The 23,116-nt window shown below is 35.3% G+C and overlaps 1 protein-coding gene across 35 annotated transcripts in view; it reads right to left on the reverse strand.

The window, feature by feature from the left end:
• Nucleotides 1-23,116, reverse strand: part of ADGRL3 (adhesion G protein-coupled receptor L3) — an 820,407-nt gene that overhangs the window by 107,856 nt on the left and 689,435 nt on the right. For all 35 annotated transcript variants that reach the window (XM_082727882.1, XM_082727890.1, XM_082727888.1 and 32 more), the window contains 2 exons: nt 4,570-4,779; nt 1,311-1,531 (listed from right to left, as the gene is read on the reverse strand). In XM_082727882.1, coding sequence (XP_082584008.1) covers nt 1,311-1,531; nt 4,570-4,779 — 431 coding nt within the window. The remainder of the gene's footprint in view (nt 1-1,310; nt 1,532-4,569; nt 4,780-23,116) is intronic.

Here is a 23,116-nt window from a genome sequence, read left to right on the forward strand (position 1 = left end):
GAAATGCATTTTTCCCACCCCCGAGACATTCTTTGGACTTCATTGTGAAAAAATCTTCTTCATTTTTGTAACCACAAGTTAATCTTTTACTATTTCTCAAACATTTTCAGGCTCCAGGTAATACTCTTAAGACTCTACTTTCTTGCTATTGACATATCTCTTCAAACCTTCCAGTCTGGCTTCTGCTTCCAGCATTGTCAAAATAATTGTTGCAAAGGACAAATAATTTTTCCTCCGTGCTTATCCTCTGGAATTATCTTTGCTATAGAACACCCCAGCTGGTGTTCTGAAATACCATCTTGAAATGATCTTCTCATTCTCTTTTAAAGTTCTTTTAAAGGCTCTCATTCTCGTTTAAGGCTTTTTTTTTTTTTTTTAAGATTTTATTTATTTCTTTGACAGACAGAGATCACAAGTAGGCAGAGAGGCAGGAAGAGAGAGAGAGGGGGAAGCAGGCTCCCTGCTGAGCAGAAAGTCCAATGCGGGGCTCGATCCCAGGACCCTGGGATCATGACCTGAGCCGAAGGCAGAGGCTTTAACCTACTGAGCCTCATTTAAGGCTTTTGTCTCTATTTTTATTTTCCGACATCAAACTATGTCCTACATGAGGGTATTCATTGGAGCTCTCTCTTGGTCTTCTTTCTGATTTTTCTTTTGAAACTTTCATTCATTCTCAGGATGCCAACTATTACACTGATGTCAATTACAACATATTTTTCACTGAATTCCTTTCCAGGACAAGTATGTCTCACCAATTTGAGTGTATACTGAAAATAACATTCATCACTACAACCCAATACCCACCTGGGGAAAAAAAAAGGGGGGGAAGAATAACAAGCTGCCCCTGCTCCTATTGTTTCTCTTTCTGTTAATGACATAAATTTCTATCCAGTGACTAGTACTGACAGGTCAGGAAGAAGAGAAGCCATTAATATCAGGGACTATGCTGTCCTCTGAATACACATCTTCTGACATAGCTAGTTCTTCATTTGACAAATGTCCCAGTGCCCTGAAAGATATTAAAGCGTTCATCTTCATATAATTACTCAAGGCTCTGATGTAGCTGTGGGAAAATTAAGCTGTTTTAAACAGCATCCTACTGAATCTCGGGTTTTTTTTTTTTTCTCTCTCTCTGTATCATAACAAAAGTACAACCTTGAATTGAATTATCCTCATTTGCTTCTCCAGTTTTATCATTTATTGCTGTGAGGTGGTACAGAGACGTTAGCTTCCAAGAAAATCCAAAGCATGTATTTCAACTAGATTTCCAAAGAGAGGGGGGGAAAAAAGGAAAGAAATGATAAACTCACACTTTATCTGTGCCGTAACTCCTGTAGTCTACCGCTGCTGACACAGCCACGATGAGCGCGGGCATCCCGTAGCCCACCAGGTAGAAGTATTTCCTCCGTGAGTGCTCGCTCTCGAAAACCTCCACCAGCATGATGTAGAGCTGCACTCCCTCCAGGAACATCCAGGTGAAGGCGGCCAGGAAGAAGAAATGTAAGAGGGCAGCGAAAACGGCACAGGCAATCTAGGGAAGGGAACAAAGCGCTCGAGTAAGGACGGAACAAAATCTACCATAACGTCAAAATAAACAGTTAGCAACACTGCGGTCACACAAGAGGTCTGCAGAAGAATAATCTAGACAAGATTCTTAAAATTCCGATGTTAAAACCGAAATAGAACTGATCCTTCATAACCACATTTAACATTTTTTGTAATAATGGCTTACAGATGACAGCATAGGATGATTATAAAGAAATACTATTAAATAATTTAGGAAAAAACATCTAATAAAAGCCTATTATTGATAATTATTACTGAGATTAGTCTAAATTTTAAAAACAACATCTCATGCATTATTTTTCTTGGCCATGATCATGTGTATTCTATCACTAAGTCCTCTAATTGTAAATGAAAAAGGAACATTAAAACCAAGGAGAATAAAAGCTCTTAAAGTTAAAAAGTATAATAATTACAGTAATTTTGTGATGGAATCATTACTTTGCTATTATTATTTGCTGGTTTATTTCTTTTCTGCCTGGTTTCAGGAAGGATTTAAAGTGACATTGGGAAGTTCATGCTGCAAAGTGTAAAAGCAGGTCTGGTTAAAATAAAATAAAATAAAATGTCCAGAGTGCTTTCTTTCTCTCATTTTCCTTTATTGTAAGAAATGTTGGGCTGGACAAGCTTGGTGAAAAAAGACAGCTGGTCCTTATTTTGGCATATTCTCTAAGGCACTGCAAGTTTCATCTGAACATGTACTGATTATCTTATGTCAGTTCTGAAATTTTCACTCCTTGGGGAAGTGGAGGTCTTTATTTTTTATTTAAGAAATCCTAAGGGTGCATGGGTGGAGCAGTCATTTAGGCCTCTGACTCTTGGTTTCGGCTCAGGTCGTGGTCTTGACGGTCATGGGATCAGTCTGGTGGGGCTCCACGCTAACCATGGAGTCGGCTTGGGATTTTCTCTCCCTCTTCCTCTACCTGCCCCCCTCTTTTCTCTTTCTCTCTCTCAAATAAATAAATACGTCTTAAGAAAGAAAAAAATCCTAACTGAAATATATATCTCCTACTAGAAAAGGGCAAAAAACGTATAGACATTATCAGATTATAAGGGATTCAATGATGAGTATATGATCTTTGAGAAAGAGACAAAGGGCAGGTCAGTTTCATTGCATCAGAGAGATGACATTGACGGGAGATGAGGACGTCCCCTATCAGCAGACTAGAGGGAAAGCACAGCCTAATCACCACCTAAGAGTCAGGAAGAGAACACCTATTCAGGAACAAGAAACTGAGCTAAGACATGCTCTACTCCAACTTTTCATATTAATCTTTGCTTTCTATGCTACTTGTCGTAAGTTAGTTTTGTACAGTATACAACATGTGGTGAGGTTTATCATACCATATGTACATCAGGAAACAAAAGAATAAGGTTTCTAAATGAAAAGAAATCACACAACATTTGAATTGCAGGTTAACAAGAGAATGAAATGATTCCTTCTTGGAAAATAACACAGTTTTCCATTCCTTGCTTTTTAGAGTTAGAACCTCAACTATTAATTTTTGTTATCAGAAGATTTTACTTTTTTGGGAAAAGAAAAGTACTCTTTGATTGCTTATTCATATGTATGCATTTATGGAAAAAGCTGTCACATTTGTATATGATAACCAATTAAAAGTATAATCACCATAATTGTACCCTTTACAGCCATTAATCATGAATGTGTAATCACCAACATGAATCCAACTGCATTTTTATTGAAAAGTACTCCGTACTTATGGACACATACCAGAGAACAGCATTAAGTGAATGAATTATTTACTATGCCGACACATCTTCTAAAAAACGTTAAGTTTTCTTTTCAATTACAGTTTTGATCATGAGACCAAATGTACTGTGAATCGTAAGTAAATAGAATGGGCCTCACAAAAAGTATAAGTAGGCATAGTCTGTTGAGTAATTAGATACTGTTATTTGTATTTTCTGTTTGGTTTTACCAAACGTTGGCTAATGCTATTCCTTTTCCCCCCTTTCTTTCCCTACTACCTTCCTTTGCTCCTCTTCCTTATTTTCTCACATGACTAAATACAGTTTGGAATAAAGTATAAAGCTGACATTAAAGATGTCAATAGGACTTATACAAATACAATGTGTCAAACAAAATTTGGGAAGAGTTCATAAATTCTGAAATGTCCTATAGTCTGAACTATTTTCCAAATATGTCTATTAGAAAAACTCATTTTAGGCATGAAGTTTTAAATATGATATAAACTTTTTTTTGTTTTGTTTTGTTTTAAAGTATATGATACGGCCGCCTACCTTGCTAATTCAGAAAAGCCTGCAACTCTTGATCTTGGGGTCGTGGGTTTGAGCCCCACTTTGGGTATAGAGATTACTTAAAAAAAAATAAACTTTAAAAAAAGTTTGTGATAAACTTTGAAAAATAACAATTATATCTATTAGAAAAGATACTCTTCTATTCCCCAAATGATTTTACAGAAATTTCACCCATATTCTACTCTGATAAGAACAAAGCAAAACATGGGACACCTGGGTGTCAGTTGGTTAAGCATCTGCCTTTGGCTCAGTCATGATCGCAGGCTTCTGCAATAGAGCCCTGCATTGGGTTCCCTGCTCAGTGGGGAGCCTCCTTCTCCCGCTCCCTCTGCTGTGTGCACTCTCTCTCTCTCAAATAAATAAATAAAATATTAAAAAATAAAGAAGCAAAACAAAACAAACACACACAAACTAAGGAGGAGACCTAATTCTTGAGAAAGGCAAGGTTATGAACAGAATTTCTCAAGAAATGTAGGCATACGCCCTAACATCTGTTGCTTTTTTACAACAATGGAGTAAAAAGGCGGGGGGTAGAGCTGATAATTTGAATAAACTGAAAATTTAGATTTTCTGAAAATCTATAACTGAAAATTTATATCAGATCTGAACATTTATAACTATCGCAGACAACTGGAAGAGAGGTTCCATTCAAACAAGAATATTTTGAGTACTGGAAAGCTGGAAAAATGGAGACATTCTTTCCTAATATCAGCGTAGGTTGCTTACGGGTTGGTCAGTTCGGTTGATCCCGATCAGGAAGAGAAGTTCAGCTACAAAAAGGCTGATGCAGAGGTTCTTGTGGATGGTATTGCGGTCACTCTGGAGCCCGCGGAAAAAGCAAAATGTGAAGATGCAAATCAGGAGACAAACAAGGGACAGCAAAATTCCAACCCACGTGATCACATCCAGAAGAAGGTCATGGACCGCATCACTGTGCTGGAAAGACAACAGAAAAGCCGTAAGTTGCAATTTATGCATAACAAATCATGAAGTCGTACGAGGACCTGGATTCATGATGCACGGTTTCATAATGTACTAGGCACACACAGTGAATAAGATAACTTAATTATTCGGGTTTCCTAGTTCACAGGTAAAGCATTTAATATTCTCTGTGAGGTGTCAATCAGTTTGATATTCAGGGATGACAATAGTGTTTGCACTCCTCTTGGTCACATGTATTTTCAGGATACAAATAGTTGAAGCAAGTCAACATAACTCTGGCTTATGATTTCAGGGAAAAGCTGTATTTTTTCAACTCGTATCACTTTTATAGTTTTGTTTTTTTTTTAAACACCCCCACTACAGAATACTCTATTTAAAAAACTAAGTTATAGGGTGCCTGGGTGGCTCAGTGGGTTAAGCTGCTGCCTTCGGCTCAGGTCATGATCTCAGGGTCCTGAGATCGAGTCCCACATCGGGCTCTCTGCTCAGCAGGGAGCCTGCTTCCCTCTCTCTCTCTCTCTGCCTGCCTCTCTGCCTAACTGTGATCTCTCTCTGTCAAATAAATAAATAAAATCTTTTAAAAAAAACAAAACAAAACAAAAAAACTAAGTTATACACTTAGGGAAGTGGTGTTTCAACTGAAATGCTTTCTAAATCACCAAGGGACTTTTTAATAAAAAAAAAAAAAAAAAAAGAGATACAATTCTTCTGCCATTTAAGCTCTTTATCAAGATTTCCAAGCTTGAGTTCATAAAAGTATGCATTTTTGTAAAGATTCTCAGTTAATTCTGATGAACAGCCACATGCACATACCATTTATTTAGTGGAAGATCTAAAAGAATGAGGATATTCACTGGATTTATATTCATATTGAATGGCTTAAGGAGATCAAGAAGTTTGATCCTTAAAGGGTTTTGCATGAAAAGAGCCTGTTATATACAGATGGAAAATAAGCATTCAATATTACTATCTCCAGTAGCAGCATAAAACAGGGCTAAGAAAAAGAAGTTCATAAAAAGCTTCTGTACTAAAACTACATTTTTGGGGGGGCTCTATTAAAATAGTCCTGTGGGATCCATTCCTTTCATGTTCCTTGCTCTGTGTACTATCTCATTTCTGTCCTTCTAAGATTCCAAACTCTATTCCCTCTCCATGGTAACTTGCCTTCACCCAAAACCACTTCTGTGAAGCATTAAAATTTTAGGGTGGCCCAACATATCAGAATGCCAAGATGTTGGAGCAGAGTTGAGAAATTGTCTATGACCATCAACGCTTCTTTTCTTTGTAGTTGTTTAAAAAGCCCTGAAGACCTAATTTCCATAAGTAGGGGAACAAATAAGTAATAGTTGATTTATAGAAATGATATTTTGAAGTATAATAGAAAATCAGTGTTCTAAATTTATAGTCACAAACATGGATACTTCTCAAAACCTAAGGCCCACATTGGGCTCTCTGCCTGCCTCTCTGCCTACTTGTGATCTCCCTCTCTCTGTCAAATAAATAAAAAAAAATAAAATTTTTTAAAAATAAAAAAATAATAAAATAAAAATGCAAGTGACAAAAGAATCTTATACAGTATAATGCCACATATACAAAATTTTTAAAAAACAAAAAAACAATGATATTGATATTTATGGATATATACTGAAGTAGTTAAAGTGTGGTATCAGCATGGGGAATTTTTTTGTTGAAAACAAAGCGATACGTTTCTAATTAACATCTTTTTCAACTGTGTAGATCATACACACCAATTTTTATTTTAAGATGGAAGTCACTAAGTATAGTGACTTCCACACTGCTGGCTCACTTCAAAAATACTAAATAACCAGGTTTTCTGGTGTTGTTTGTTTTTATTCAAACTTCATAGTTTTCTGTTATATACAAACCTCATACAAAGATTATTTTGAATATGGAAATTCTCCCAAGCCAGTCACTATGCTATAACCTAAATCACAGCCCTTCTCAGGTCGCCAGATAAGACTTCACAGTTATTTGATAAAGAACTCTGCTAGAACACTGTCAGTGAAACAGTTCTGAAATATTCCTGCATAACTCTAGATATATTTCCCGGAAGGAGCTCAAATCATGAAAGAAAACTACATGAAATTTTGCTGTAACTGCTTTGTTCTCCAGGGGACACTACCAAGTAGTGTTGGGTCTCAGATAGCATAAATTACTTTTACTGTTTGAGAGTGGAGAGTGGTTAGAGCTACCTAGCTCCCTGAACAGAGGGCTATTTGCTCTCTTCTTTGACTCAAAGGAAAGATGCTGTGATTGAGTAACAAGCACCAATGTTCAGCACAGCAGTCTTCTGTAATGGGAAAAATGGCAGGTATAATACATTCTCAAATGTATCCTAAAGACCTAAAACACTAACAAAAAGAGAGAGAGAGAGAGAGAAAAGAAAAGAAAGAAGAAACCAAAAAAACTCCTGCCTTTGTCTGGGTAGTTACATTATTAGAAATGTATTTACTTTTACTCAGTGTCTTCCTAAGTCCTTCAAAAACCCCATGCAGAGTCATTAAGAGAAGAATACCAGATGTCAAAACATCAGTACAAAAAGTACATTACACTCAAAGACAGAACAAGAAAGTCTAGTGATTAATTCACTTTTCAGGTCTCACTGTCTAGCTCAGAAAACATCAACACCAACCACCTTGTGTATACTATCCTGAGATAGTGGCACCCTTCAAATACAACTCACCACTTGAATTTCATAAATAAGATGAAAGAAAAAGAACAATGGATATTAAATCCCGAAAAGAGTTTTGAGAATAGCCCTCTTTATAACAGTGCGCCATAACAGAACTTCCAGGAGACCACGCCATGAGAAAAACCAAACCAAACCAAACCAAACCAACAAACAAGCGCCTTCGAGAAGATGGTCATTGAATAAAACTCTTAGATATTATTGTAACAATGTGATAAATATTTTTATTTCTAAAGTTCTACATTTCTAAGTACCATATTACTCAATCACCTATAATATGTACTATATACCATTATGTGCCTTATTAATTTTATATCTTATTACTGTTATATCCCAGCACCTAGTACTGGGCTTGACACACAAAAATGCTTAAGAAATACTTGCTTTTGAGTGATGGTACTCAAAAGTTCTAGATACTCTGCCTAGAACTTAGCCTTAGAGCTGAATTCTCTATGTCAGTAGAGCTCTGCATCCATTAATCTCCACTGGATGTTTGAAAAGTTATCAGATATTACATGTCCAAAACTGAGCCCCTTATCATATCCTGTTTCTCTCTCCACTGTCCCAAAAAACTTCTCTTCCCTCTGTTTTCCCATTTCGGTAAATAACAACTTCATTCTTTGAAGTATTCTTGCCCCAAACTTAGAAGTCATATTGATTCTTCTGTCTCACAAAAATCCATCAGGAAATCTTGGAGGCCCTGCTGCTCATCACCTCAACTACACCAAATTGGTTGGAGCCGGCCCTTTTTTAAATAGCCTCCTAACTGATCTTCCGATTTTGACCCTCGTTCCCTGTATATTCCCTCTATATTCAACAAGATAGAGAAATTCTTTTCAAATATAATTCAGATTCTGTGACTCATTGATGAAAGCCGTCCGATGTTTTCCACTTCAATGAAAGTAAAAAAATACTCTTCCCCTATGATCCTCTGCCTTGTTCTTTAAATTCTACATATCAGTGAGATAATATGGTAATTGTCTTTCTCTGATTGACTTAGGATCATAGGGGAAGAGAGAAAAAAAGAAACAAGAGGAAACCGGAGAGGAAGACAAACCCTAAGAGACTATTAATTTTGGGAAACAAACTGAGGGATGATTGAGGTTGATTGAGCATGGGGGAGGGTGGATAGGGTTGCTGGGTGATGGACATTGAGGAGGGTATGTGTTTTAACTAGTATTGGGTATTACATAAGACTGATGAATCACAGTTCTGTATCCCTGAAACAAATAATACATTAAATGTTAATAAAAAAAGAAAAAGAGTAAAAACCTAAATCTTTCAAGGGTCTACAAGGCATTCTAACTTCTGCATATCTGTGACATGGTTTCCTATCCACCCCTTCACTCAGTTCATCCCACCTAGTGGGCCTGCTCCATTCTTTGAATATGCCAAAGATGTTCCAGTCTCAAAGGATTTGTCTTTGATGTTCCTTCGGCCTGGAATATTCTTCCAAAAGATAGCTGCATGGCTTACCAGCTACCTTCCTTCAGTCCCTCACTGAGATGTCACCTTTTCACAGAGGGTCCTTCTGAGTCACCATATTTAAAATTTCAAACACCTTTTCCCTATTCTTTTTTTTTTTTCTATTACTTTTCCTGCATTACTTTTCTCATCAGTACTTGTCTACTCTATATATTTTGTTAATATTGCTTGTTGATTGTCTGTATCCCCCAACTAGAAAATACATTCCAAGAGAATGAGTTGTTTTAACTCTTCTGATCACCAAGGGATCTGCAGGTCCTACAAAACTGTCTCCCACAGAGTGGATGCACAATTAATGTGCTGACTAAATAAAGGAATCTCTCTTAAATTATCCCTACTAAAGGAATCTCTCTTAAATTATCCCTACATTCTCGAATAGATTTAAATTATAAAGTAAAAGTTATATAGCATGCTGTCCATTACACATTTTGGGGGACTCTTGGGTTCTTAAACTACCTGCTCTAAAATCTTTTTTTTTTTTAAGATTTTATTTATTTATTTGACAGACAGAGATGACAAGTAGGCAGAGAGGCAGGCAGAGAGAGAGAGGAGGAAGCAGGCTCCCTGCCGAGCAGAGAGCTCCATGTGGGGCTTGATTCCAGGACCCTGGGATCATGACCTGAGCCGAAGGCACAGGCTTTAACCCTCTGAGCCAACCAGGCGACCCCCTGCTCTAAAATCTTAAGTAAAAGATAAAATTAGAGTTGGAAAATAAGAAGGTTGAAACACCATAATATCTTAAGATATGCTGAAATGTCAAGGTATTAAGCAACTATGACAATGGAGACCAAACTATGCCCGGAAGACTGTAGGAGTCAATTACAGAGTCCAAAGGCATGGAGTTAACCTTATCAGTCAGATTTCACAATTGTTATCTTGCTACTTAACCTTTTGAATATCAAAAGCCTCATACACATAGAGATAAAATAAGGCTTCAGATCTTGTGATAATTAAAATAATACATATGAAAGCAAAAAAAAAAGAAAGATAACATATATGAAAATGAGAAAGTCTATGTTCTTTTTTGTTTGTTTGTTTTGAGAAACGTGGGATCTTTTACATAATTCTTACACAAGGTCAATGTTTCTTATTTCCGTTTATAATCTGAAAACAGGGGTACCTGGGTGGCTCAGTTGGTTAAACGTCTGCCTTTGGTCAGGTCATGATCTTGGGGTCTTGGGATGGGGCCCCATGTTGGGTTCCTTGCTCAGCGGGCAATCTGTTTCTACCTCTCCTTCCGCCCCTCCCCACTATGCTCTCTCTCTCTGTCAAATAAATAAATAAAATCTTAAGGAAAAATATGAGAACAGTCTTAATTATTTTCTTGTTTGACAGCAACTTTCATATAAATAATCAAAAGTCTGTATGAATGATAAAGGATAGATCAGAAAAATAACAACTGAACAGAAATAAATGTTAATGTTAACTAATGACACAAAACATTATTCCAACCAACTGATGAATTACCTAAATTCACTTTGTAACATTTCCAATTTAGTTTATGTTATTAATAAGATGTGTGTTACTGATGAATTAAGGTCACAAAATTCCTACATCATTCAAAGGGAGAAGATTTTTAACTTTAGAATTTGAAATCTACATTCATTACTGTACAAATATGTTTATGACTTTTGAATAATAAAAGACAAATTATTGTCTTTTATATAAAGGAGATCAATTTCACCTTTATATTCTTCTTCAAGTTATAATGAAAAGATAAAGTAGCAACACAAGATACATACCTAATATTTTCTCCCAGAGTCTGTACCATTCATAGACTAGTATAATTTGTTGGAAAGAATGTTTATGAACTCAAAAATTTTTTTTAAATACAAAAAATCGAAACCTTCAAGGAGATTAACTTCTAAAGAGAAGATGGTGAGGCAGGAGAGAAAATTTCCAGGCAGAAAGACAGGGTGATTCCCAGAATGATATTCCAGAAATGAGATATTTTGGGGAAATGGAATCATTCTATCCTCTCTACAAAGACATTTTTATTAAAACAATACTTGTTTTTCAGGCTTTCTATGAGGTTTCTATTCATACTGGAAATGCCAAATATTTTGTAAAACCTGTGGAAAATTTCTGATTTTCCCTTTTACATTTGTCTTTGTGAATTTACTTTGTCCTATTACTATGGAGAGCTTGCTGAGTAACTCAAATGCCACAACACGGTGAGCGTCACATTTGGGAAAGAAAAATGCCATAGACAATGATGTTTTGTGAAAGCTACTCTGTCAATGTAAAATAACCAATTATACAAGTAGGTACATCTAATACCCAAATTTACAGAAAAGGGAAATGTGATTTTTGTCTTATGATTTTAAAATAATTCAATCTGAATACACTAAGACCTTCTGTGGAAATCCTGATGTTTCTAACATTATTGTCCAAAAGAGAAGTCAACAAACAAGATGGAGAAATAGATTTTGATATGGTTTTCACTTTAACTGCATAAGTGTTTCCAGATAGGACACAAACTATATGAATTAATTTTGAAACTTTCTGGATGATTTATCTTTTTTCAGAATTTTAGAAAGTTGCATTTTCCAAACACTATTTGAAAATCACCCTACAGTACTTATTAACTGTGGGCCAGTAATTATCAATAACCTGTTTTACTTTCTGCATAATAATGTGTACATTTAAATGTTCAGATTTGTTAAAGCATAATACCATGGTTTTTAAATTGCCTCTTAAACATATCTCGTTCCAAAATATTTGTAACATAGCTAAATAAGTTTTCTTTCTTTCTTTTTTGCAAACATATGAGCACTTGTCTTCCTACTAATGTATCACAGAAGTCAGTAGGATTACAAAAGACTATTTTCTGATAAAAGTTGTATAAACTCTGTAAATCAGTTCCTAGCATAGCTCTAACTCTTGGGAAACAAGTCATCAGACATAAAGTTCACTCTGCAAATGCTTGAAAAAATAAAGGGCTCAATGAATTCAGGAAATCAGGATTTCCTTTATAGAACAGGATGAAGGTCAAAGTTGAGTAACCCAGCAAGAAGAGCAATATAACTGTGTTTCATAGGATTTTTACAGTAAATTAACCAAAAAACTCAGCAACAATTTTCAAGTTTGTATGACACTGAACAAAATCAATCTAAACATTCTCAGGTTCTTAATTGCTAAGAGAGAAGCACTAACAAGTAAGAGAACACAAAAGATCCATAACGAACTGTCCTTTGGATTTAACAGATCTTATTCAGCACATCTCCTTGGTTTCAAAAACATAGTACAGCACACTCTACGTTATTGGAAAGTTTCTTGCTTTGAGTTAAAAAAACAAAATATGGGGTGCCTAAGTGGCTCAGTCAGTTAAGTGCCTGACTCTTGATTTTGGCTCAGGTCATGATCTCAGGGCTATGGGATCAAACCCCCCTTCTATGTGTTGGGCATGGAGCCTGATTAAGATTCTCTCCCACTGTCCCTCCCCCTTTCTCGCTCCCTTTTCTAAAAATAAAAATTAATAATGATAATAAACAAAATCTCACCATATTTAGTGAGCCAAACTTACAGCTATCATAAAGAAGTAAACAGAAAAGAAAATAGTAGAGAATGTAGGAGCTAAGTAGCTTACTGGAGCTGAGCGTTAAGCAGAGAAACAGGTTAAAAAGGGTAGATTGAAGCTGATAAACCAAAAATTGATTAGTGATCAGTTAGAATGTTTTAAAGGAAATTAAATGATTGAGCAGTAAATAGGAAGATTTTAGAAGTGTCTGGGGTGATGGTACAGAACGAGGCCAGGCAGACAGAAAATTCCATCTTTAGTGTTTCTGTGTTAAGTAAGGTGACGATGATGATAAAAGCTAAAATACCACTTAAAGGTTTCGTATTCTGTTGGAAGTGCTTATTTACTTTATTAGGACACCGAAACATACAAAACATTATGATGCGACATTATTATTATCTCTAGTTTATAGATGAAGAAACTGAAACACAGAAAGTAAGTAATTGACCCCCCACATGATTCAACTAATATGCAGTATGGATAAGCTTGGTGGGAGGGTGACTGTCTAGGTTTGCTCAGGATGACCCTAATTTTAGTACTATGTTTTTGAATTCTTGGAAAGCCCTCCCCAAGACATAAAAGAGTTCCAGCCATCAGACATGCTTCAGAAAAGCACAAATCTGTATGACAGCCTAAAAATCAGAGGTAGGAAGCTGTACTATCTGCAGTGTTGACTGGACGCAGTATTGATCACCTGCTTTCTTTAATGATTCTTGCTGCTTTCACCCTGACTCTTGACGTTGGCATCTGTGATTTGCACTTCGCACTACTAGGTCAACCATGGCTGTGTCGCCCCAAGTGAGACAGTGTTAGTGCTTGTGATTGTGTCTTCCTCTATGACTTTAGGTTAACTTTGTGCTTTGTATCAAGATAGCGCTACTTCAATTGTGAACATTGTAAATATTGTGACCATGTTTCTAACAATTCATTGGTGAAACTGAGAACGACCGTAATATAATACTATGACAATACCAAAAAAGACAGCATAATAAAGACACTTGGAAGAATACATAAACCCAGATTAGAGAGGTAACCAAGGCAGGACATTCTGACCCTTATGCAGCAATGGATTTGGGACCACACAGACACAGGAAAGAGAACGTTTATGAATGTGCATAAGGAGGTTGGATCTCACAAGTTTGGGAAGAGACAGGCAAGTTTTTATAAAATCAAAAGGTTTTTTAAAAATCTCCCCTTCCCATTCAGAAAAGACACCATCCCTCAGTTGAAATTAACAGTCATAGAAGGCTCTGGCATATACCATCAGAATAAACATTCATTGTTGTTTTGTTCCCTTAATATCCTTATGTACCTAAGGAAAGTTACTTTCCTATATGCATATTTAACAAACAGTGCAAATGTAAATTTTGGGAAATTCCATTCAGCCTATAAACTTTTTAGAAAAGAAAATAAACAGTTCTTACCTACTAAATGTCCTGTATACCTTATACATAAGGCAGCTAAAAGGAGATGTAGTTTGCTCGCCTGTGATAATGAAGTTTTATAATGAAACTTTTTGGTCACTTTTCAGTTTCCTCAAAGTGTGCATTTTTAAAATAAGTTTCTAAAGGTAAGGGGACAGTCTCCTGAGACATGTCTTACAAGATAGATAGCATTTCTCCTGGTCATAGAGATGTTAGAATACTGGTCTTCTATGAAATTCTATTTTCAAAGTGTGGGATAAAAAGAATGTCTTTCCCTAATTTTGAAATATGTGACAGATGAGAATGAAGAAAAAGTTTATAGCAAAACAAATTTTTATGATGCTTCTCCAAAACTGATGAACTCTGAAAAAGCTATAAGGAACCTAGAAAAGGTAAACTGATTTCATCTGAGTTGCATGAAGTTCTGTGTGGATTAGGACAAAATCTCATACAGAAAAGAACCATGACTTATTCTGGGGGGATTTAAGACTATTTTCAGAGAAAATGTCACCACTGTAGGGCAATCAAGTTAAATAGGACTTTCTCACTCCTTGATTAAAATGGTAACTTATTTGGAATCCAATCTTGAAATCATAAAGTGAAATTACCTCAGTGCTTTAAAACCATTATCTTTGATAGTGTTTTACCTTATGTTAACAGCCAGTGTGCTTGGAAATGTTTAAAAATGATGAATATTTTGGACACGAACAGCCTATATGATGAATTCACAGATGCAAAGGAGCTGACTAATGAACAGTTAGTCTACCAGTAAAGTCTCTAGATACCAAGTGGAAGGACATATTTGGAGAGATGGAAACTAATTCCTACAAGTCTAAGAACCTATGAGGTGATGCCATTAAGTAAAATCCTTTGTATTCTATGCTCAAAATTTTTTTAAGGTTTTATTTTTATGTAATCTCTACACCCAGTGTGGGGCTTGAACTCACAACCATGAGATCAAGAGTTGCATGCTCTACCAATTCAGCCAGCCAGGCACCCCTCTGCTCAACATTTTTGTTGAAAAGATATTTCGTTTGAGGTCATCACATTGGATTAACACTAGGAGTCTATGTAATGTCGGTTTTGTAAGAGCAGAACTATAGGGCAAAGAGAATTTTACTTTTGACTCCTTTGAATTCTCTATAGAAGATTAGAAAAAGACAGAAAGAAACATGTCATAGCTATTTCTATTAAATATGAATCATATCTGTTTAATTATTGTGCTTTTTGAAGTCTCACATTTATATATCTTAAAACTATGCAATGATATAGCTCCTAAATTAAATATCTAGTAAAAAATTTGTAGTATAAGAGGACAGAAAGACACATTTAGAAAATATTTTTATAGTTTTTCACACTATAGCCCTACTACTAATTAGTATTAAACACTACTAATTGTCACAGTTAAGTAGTAATAATACATATGCATATAATTACTTATTAACCATTAGGTATATTTTTGATCTGGTAGTGCTGTATCTCAGTAAGCTCTCTAAAAAGTTGATCACTTTAACTCGTGGCCAAATATTCCATGTTCTTCACAACCTCACCAACAGTAGAGAGAACCACAGATTCTTTCCTGTGTCTCCTTTTATGAACCAATTACACTAAGCTCCTTAGAAATGGACAGAACCAGGCTTGCCTGTGTAAAAATTTCTTAAAAATATCCTTTGACTCTAATGATTAAATCCACCAGTTTCATTAAAACAAAGTTTGCTGGCAATTATTCAGAAAACCTCCTAAATCTTATACAAAATGGGTAACTTCTCCTAAGATTATTTCCGTTAAATCACACACACACACACACACACACACACACACACGCATATGCACACAATTTTTGAACGTACTTCCTAAAGAGGTTAGGTGATTTGGAAAGGCGTAGCAAAGCTGAAGTTTAGTGAAATGAAATATTGGAATTGCCAGGCTTGAATCACCCAGAAATGTTTATATCTATTGATATATATTAGATCGATAGATATCATATCTCATATACATATATAATGTGTACACACATACACACACACACAAGGAAATTACACAAGTAATAATATATATATTATTTTCTCTCTATATATATATCTATATAAATCATATATAGATATATGCCCAAATATTTAATATGTATAATATATTATATATAAGGAAAATTACTCTATGAGAATAATATATATATTATATAATTATTATATTACATATGTATTATTCTCATAGACTAATTTCCTTTGTCATGTAAGCAAAGATAAATTCTCCACAATAAGGAAAGTTTTCAAATAGAAACAAACAAATAGAAACAAATGAAGATTTAAAAGAGAAAATAATTTTGTATAACTAGATCATCAAAGCCATAAAACTAGAAATTGCATCTAGCCCAAAATATCTAGCAAATGTCTGGTAGAATCATTCTAAGAATTTTCACTGATGTCTATTCTGCTTCAGGTACTAAATAAAACAGCATGTAAATATAAACAGACACATACACACACACACATGCACACACATATCTCATTTTTATTTCATTATTCCATTTCCTTTGATTTTCTTAACTAAAGCAATTTCAGGAAAAAGAAAAAGGGGATGGATAGTGGGCTCTCTTTTTTCCATTTTCATGAATAAATTTATTGCATTTTAAACAGAATAGGGGTCTTCCAGATAATAACCGTGGGGACAATTACCTCACATGTCTAGAGAAAATAACTTGAGCTAACATTAAATTTTATAAAATTAATATCATATAAGTTCTATGAATTGGTTATTTAAATCAGCAAACAACCAACCAGAGAAAACCTTTAAATAGTGATGCTGACACTATAAGGATACACACAGTAAATTGGCAATCCTTTGAATTGCAGAGACAGGAAAATGGTTTAGTTCAGCCATATTTTTGTTCAAATGCTTTTAAAATCTTATTTATACAAGTAGGCTTTGCGGGCTACCTTAGAAAGTTATATAAATAACTATTCTGAAAATCTAGCCTAATTCCTCAGGAGTGCAATAGCTCTTTAGGCTTATCAATTTACTAGACACTATGGAATGAAACAGTCTAGGAAAAAAAGAATCACTACATAGCCTTGATGTTAAAACAAAAACAAAAACAAAAAACCCAAAAAACCACACACACTCAAATTTTGTGATCCGGAGCAAGTAGAGTACACTTAGTAAACATATCAACTAGTTCTTACTAAGAACAGTATGAGCAATTAAGGATATTTTTAGAACATTAAGATGGAAAATGCCTGTTTTCTTTTGTTTAGTTGGTTGATAACACTTTCTGAATCATGGGTAAATTGGGTAAGTAGAGCTATTACATTTAAATTAATGGAAAAAAATCATTCCTTCAGTTAGTCAAGGCTAAAAATTACTCTCACTAATGAAGAAGAAATGCAGTCAATAAAAAAGTTATGTATTGATTATATTTGTGTTGATATATGATTGTACTTAAAATTGAATTGGGTTGTGCTGATATTGCAGGAATTTAATGTCCTTATAACCAACATTTTGAAGGGCTGGAAAATTACATGTAGGTATGATAATATCTTGCATCAAATCTATTATTTGGGCGATTTCATTGTGGGAAAAATCTCTGTCACTTCAAAAAGTAAGACAAAGCTCTAACCTAAAGTCTTCTCCTCTTTAGGGAAAACTTAGCTGTATAGAAGTAGATAAAAATCATTACATTTATTAGAAACAAAATTAAATATTTGGGTCTTAATAGTTAACTACCTCCAGAACCAAGAGCTCAAGGGCTTTAAGGACAGGTAAGCATATTGTGAATTTAAAAAATATATTTTCAGAAAACTTTATAATCCTCAAAATGATTTTAATACATTTTGTTATTCAATCCCTGAAGTAAGTCTGAGATGATGTTAGAAAAAAATTATTAGTCTTATTTTACTGATGTAATAATAAGAACTGGGAAATCTGATGATTTTCCTGAGAACAAGAAGTAATTTTCCGAAGAACTGGAATCAGGACCCTAAGTATCCTGATTTTTAGTTCTTATTGCAACCTCTCTTCAGATTATAAATGGGCAAATAAGTTATGATAATAATATGTGTTGTGGTGTTGTGGATTAAATGAGATACTGTATGTACACATTAAAGACATGACATTCATTCTTACTATTACGGGACAAGCCAGGCCCTTCTGGGAGGTGAAGTTCTCACTTAATCTCCACTCCTTGGAATCTCCATATAAACTTGATTACTTATTCCTTACAAAATATTTCAAACTAGAATTGTAGATGAACCTCCAGCTGCTATTTTTAGCCAAGCTTATTTACTGAAGATGATAATGAACCTACAAATCCTAAGTGTAAGGATCCAAGCTGTGTATGAGAAGATCGCAGGTTTCTTTTTGCTTGACAATTCCACTACAACCCAGAAATAAAAACAATCAGAGGGTATTATGAATACGCTTCAAAACACAAAATTTACTGAAAAGGGGTACTATAAAACCATAAAAACCCAGCCTTATTTCATGCTACTTTAACCCTGTCACTCTCATTTTGCTTAAATGGTTATGTGCCTTCGTCTAGAGCATATTCCCTGACCCTGCAAGGTTAAGACTCGTTCCTGCGTGTTTCCACAGCATCCGCTACCACAAGGGTAAGACATTTCTCACAAAGTACTGATTTTGCTGACTACCCATCTGTGCTATTAATTAAACCATGAGCTTTATCTATTACGAAGACAACAGTCAACTATTTGAGAAACAAAGGGTAGACTAAACAAATTTCAATTTTAAAAATGAGATGAATAAAACAAAGTTTTCAAATATATTCTCACAGATTCCTTCTAACTACAAAAAGTTCAAGGTCCTGCTCAATATTCCAATAAGGGCCTCTTGATCCAATGGGAAGGATACAGTATCTCCCACATAGATTTCTTGCCAAAAGTGTTTAATTTGAATCTAAATATGAGAAAACAATCAGAAAGGTTGAAATTGTGGAATATTCTAACACGACAAATGGCCTGGACTATAACAAATGTCATTGTTATGAAAGACAGAAATGAGTACGAAAACTTCCACATTAAAGAAGGCTAAAGAGATGTAGCAACTAAAGGCAATGTGTGGCTCTTGACTCGGTACTGCATGGAAAATAAAAGACTATAAAGGACATTATTTGAATTATTGGAAAAATTTGTGTATGGATTCTGTACTAGAGGATAGTACTTAATCAATGTTACATTTCCTGTGTGTGCTAATAGTAGGGAGAGAATGTCTGTGTTCTTAAAACATGTTTGCTGGAAGATTTAGGAATTAAATATTATAAAGTTAGCAATTTACTTTTTAAATAATACAGCTAAATATATATGCACATATACAGAAAAGTGACAGTCGAATGTGTCAAAAATTCAAATGTAAATTCAGAAAAATGGACATATGAGTGTTTACTGTACTGTTCTTTCAATTTTTTTTTTTTTTAAGATTTTGCCTATTTATCAGAGAGAGAGAGGGGGAGAGAGCAAGCACAGACAGACAGAATGGCAGGCAGAGGCAGAGAGAGAAGCAGGCTCCCTGCCAAGCAAGGAGCCCGATGTGGGACTAGATCCCAGGACGCTGGGATCATGACCTGAGCCGAAGGCAGCTGCTTAACCAACTGAGCCACCCAGGCGTCCCTGTTCTTTCAATTTTTTAATAAAAGTTCTGTAAAAAGAGTAGAGGAAATAAGTGCTAAAAGAATTTTTAATGGCTATTTTTTCTTCAGATCCATAATTTCAGCTGTTCTCTCTCTATAAATAGCTAATTTTGGATATATCTTCCCCTTTCACAAACTTAAGAGTTCTGACCAGAAATAGCTGCCAATTCCTCTCAAATGCATATGCAAAAAGTGTCCTCCTGGCTATCCCTAGGTAAGCTATCTTTCCTCTCTTCTTCCCTGTCCTGTACAGAGATAGAGAGAAGATAGAACTTTCTCTTTCTTCTTCTATAGTAATTTCCCCGTATTACAGCAACTTGATCAGAAGTCAAACGAAAAACACTGTAGGCAATTGGCGATTCAGTATAGATTAGGGGGAAGTGATATGGAGTCAGCATTCTTCATTTCTTGTTATTTATTCAAAAGACCTCAAAAGAGGTCATGTGGTGCTCCAAGAGCCACGGTGTTGGGAAGAAAATTCTCCTTTCACACTCACTCATATTTTGAAATGTCTCCTCAGCTTACTGCTCACAAGTAACATGAAATAGGAAATATTCTCTCTGACTTAGGAAATTAAAAGTTGTGTGTTTGCAACCTTTTAATTCAGGGGGAAGGGTGTGGATCAGTGAGGAAGGTAGTGCTATCATTCTTTTATCAACCAAAAGAGGTATGTTGCTTCTTGGTAGCCTGGACAAAAATGTAACCAACTCTAGAAAATCACAACTTGTTATAGGCTTAGGTCTAGGTATGTTGGGCTCCAGAATAAATACAGTAACTGATTTCAAAGGATTTAAAAATCAGAGGAACTAAAAGAGACACAGAGATAAGCTATCTTGCAAAATATATATTTCTCAGTATAAAAACGAATTCACACTTAAAGATATATACATATCATTTAAGGTCTAGGCATGGGTGAAATTTCCCTCTTAACAAATATATTTCAAACTGGTAGATGTAAAACACTTAATATATTACATATGAACACATGCTCAAAGCTCTGCTGTGGTTTTCCACTGTACTTTGAGTAAAACCCACATCCAAAGTCATTCTGATGGCTTTTAGTCCTTCTACTCTAGACCCTTCGACTTTTTCCACTAATGCAATTTCTCTCTAATGCTTTCCACTGAAGTTCCTCAGACACATCAGAATCTCCTTGGTTTTAACAAAATCTTACATGTTTGACCATTTTTGGAACCATTTTCTTTTTGTGGAATATTCCATATTTGGAGGGTATTCAATTTGCCAGTTTCTACTATCTTTCCCTAAATAAGTACTTAAAGTACTATACACTAGTTACAGTTTTTAATCTCTAGCTCTCCCTCAATCCCAACATGCTATATATGGTAAAATTAAAAAAAATAATAAGCATAAAAATTTGACAATGGAAGTGTATAACCTTAAGCATCATACACTAAACATATTATTTTTTTACTAATAAAATCATTGCTTAAACTCAAAATGACTTTTTGGAATTTAAAGAATAAAAAATATTATTTTTTAAAAATAAGTACTTTCCTTCATAAGCAACTGCAGAATCTTGCAACATGAAACTACTTATTTTCGTCCAGCTTAGAAAAAGTTTAGCTATAAAATATTTGACACGCCGAATCTATGGTATGACATTAAAATTTTCTAAATTGTCACTGTGATGAATCAATACTAAATAAAGAAATAAACGCAATGATTTCAAACAGCAAAATCAATGTTTATACCTGGACTGGAGTGAATTTGGGGTGCGGACAATAAGATAAATTAAATTAAAAAAAAAACACACAGAAAGAGAAAGATGCAAGCATCAAACTAAGGAAGTGAAGCCTTTTAAAAATAATAAAGGGGCACCTGGGTCAGTCAGTCAGAAAGGATAAGCCCGCAGCCTTCCCCTGCTCGGTGCTCTCTCAAATAAACAAACAAATCTTTAAAAAAGGGGGGGGGCACCTGGGTGGCTCAGTGGGTTAAAGCCTCTGCCTTCAGCTCAGGTCATGATCCCAGGGTCCTGGGATAAAGCCCTGCATCTGGCTCTCTGCTCAGCGGGGAGCCTGCTTCCCTTCCTCTCTCTGCCTGCCTCTCTGCCTGCTTATGATCTGTCTGCCAAAAAATAAATAACAATCTTTAAAGAAAAAAAAGAAAATCAATGTCAAGTTGAACTAATAGGAGAAAGTTATTATTATTATTTTTTAATTATCTCTCAAAGAACTACAATTTGAGTAGAGGAAAGAGATAGAAACTGTCAACTCTTTTCTAAAGCATTTGTTATAATGCTTTACAAAATCACAGTAGAAATCTTAATCAGTTGGTCTGAAACTTACACTCCTGTAAACTAAAATACTCCTCCCACAAAGGATGTTCATAAAAACAATCACTAGTAAGAGAAGAGATAGACGATTGAATTTGATGTATTTAATATTTGTCTGAACAACAGACAAATCAACCTGTAGCTGATTCACAATAATGGAAAGGTTTTAAAATACCATAGATACTATATCAGTTTAGTATAAATTACCTAAATTTCTATAAGGATTACTTTAAAAATATATGTTTTATTTATTTGTGAGAGAGAGAGGGCAGGGTCCTGAGCAGGGGGAGAGGCAGAGGGAGATGGGGAGAGAGAGAAATCCCAAGCAGACTCCCTGCTCGGTGTGGAGGCCAAGGTGGCGCTCAATCTCAGGACTCTAGATCATGACCTGAGTGGAAATCAAGAGTCCGATGCTTAGTGGACTGAGCTACACAAAATGATTTTTGTGTCTAAAAAATCATTCATTTGGAATGATTACTTTTGTGTCTAAAAGAGAAGACAATCAGATGTTTCCTTAGACAACATAAGTACAGCAAAGTCAGAAATAGTTAACCAGCAAAATTGCCACTTTAGGTAGAAGCATCCCCTTTCTTCTTTAACCTCCCTAAAACGATCTAGTTATTGTTAAAAAGTAAACCATAGGCCCAAAATGGCATTACTCAGGCCAAGTCACCAAAGGTATCAAGCCCCTATATTGGGCTTCATACCTAACCTACTTGCAGTTTCAACCTCCCTTAGAAATGTAAGTCTTACCTAACCAGTCAGGAATTTTCTGATCAACACCAATGAGGTCATCTGTCACATGGGTCCTCTCCATTCCCCCAAAGATGAGGTAATTCCACCTAACAAGACCCCCTATATTTCCCACAAGGGAAGATGACCTTGACTGAAACCATCCGTTCCTTAATTTTGCTAATACATTACTTCCTCGCCCTACCCTCTCCTATAAAAACCTTCCATATTGTACAAATCGGTGGGATTCCCCCTCTACTTTGTTAGATGGGACACTGCTTGATTCGTGAATCCCTTAATAAAGCTAATTAGATCTTCAAACTTAGTTGAATGTTTCTTCTTTAAAATTATGAGATCTCTCTTACCATCCCATTCAAAAATCAGTCTTCACCCTTCTCTCCCTTGGTAAATTATGAATTCCCCAAGGTCAGGAAATGGTCTTGCCTTATTTATTCCTCACAGTATGTTGTGGGGGTGGGGTAATCTGAAATTTTAAATAAAGTGGACAGGGTGAGCCTCTTTGAGA

This window comes from Mustela nivalis (assembly GCF_964662115.1).
Source record: "Mustela nivalis genome assembly, chromosome: 4".
NCBI lineage: Eukaryota > Metazoa > Chordata > Mammalia > Carnivora > Mustelidae > Mustela > Mustela nivalis.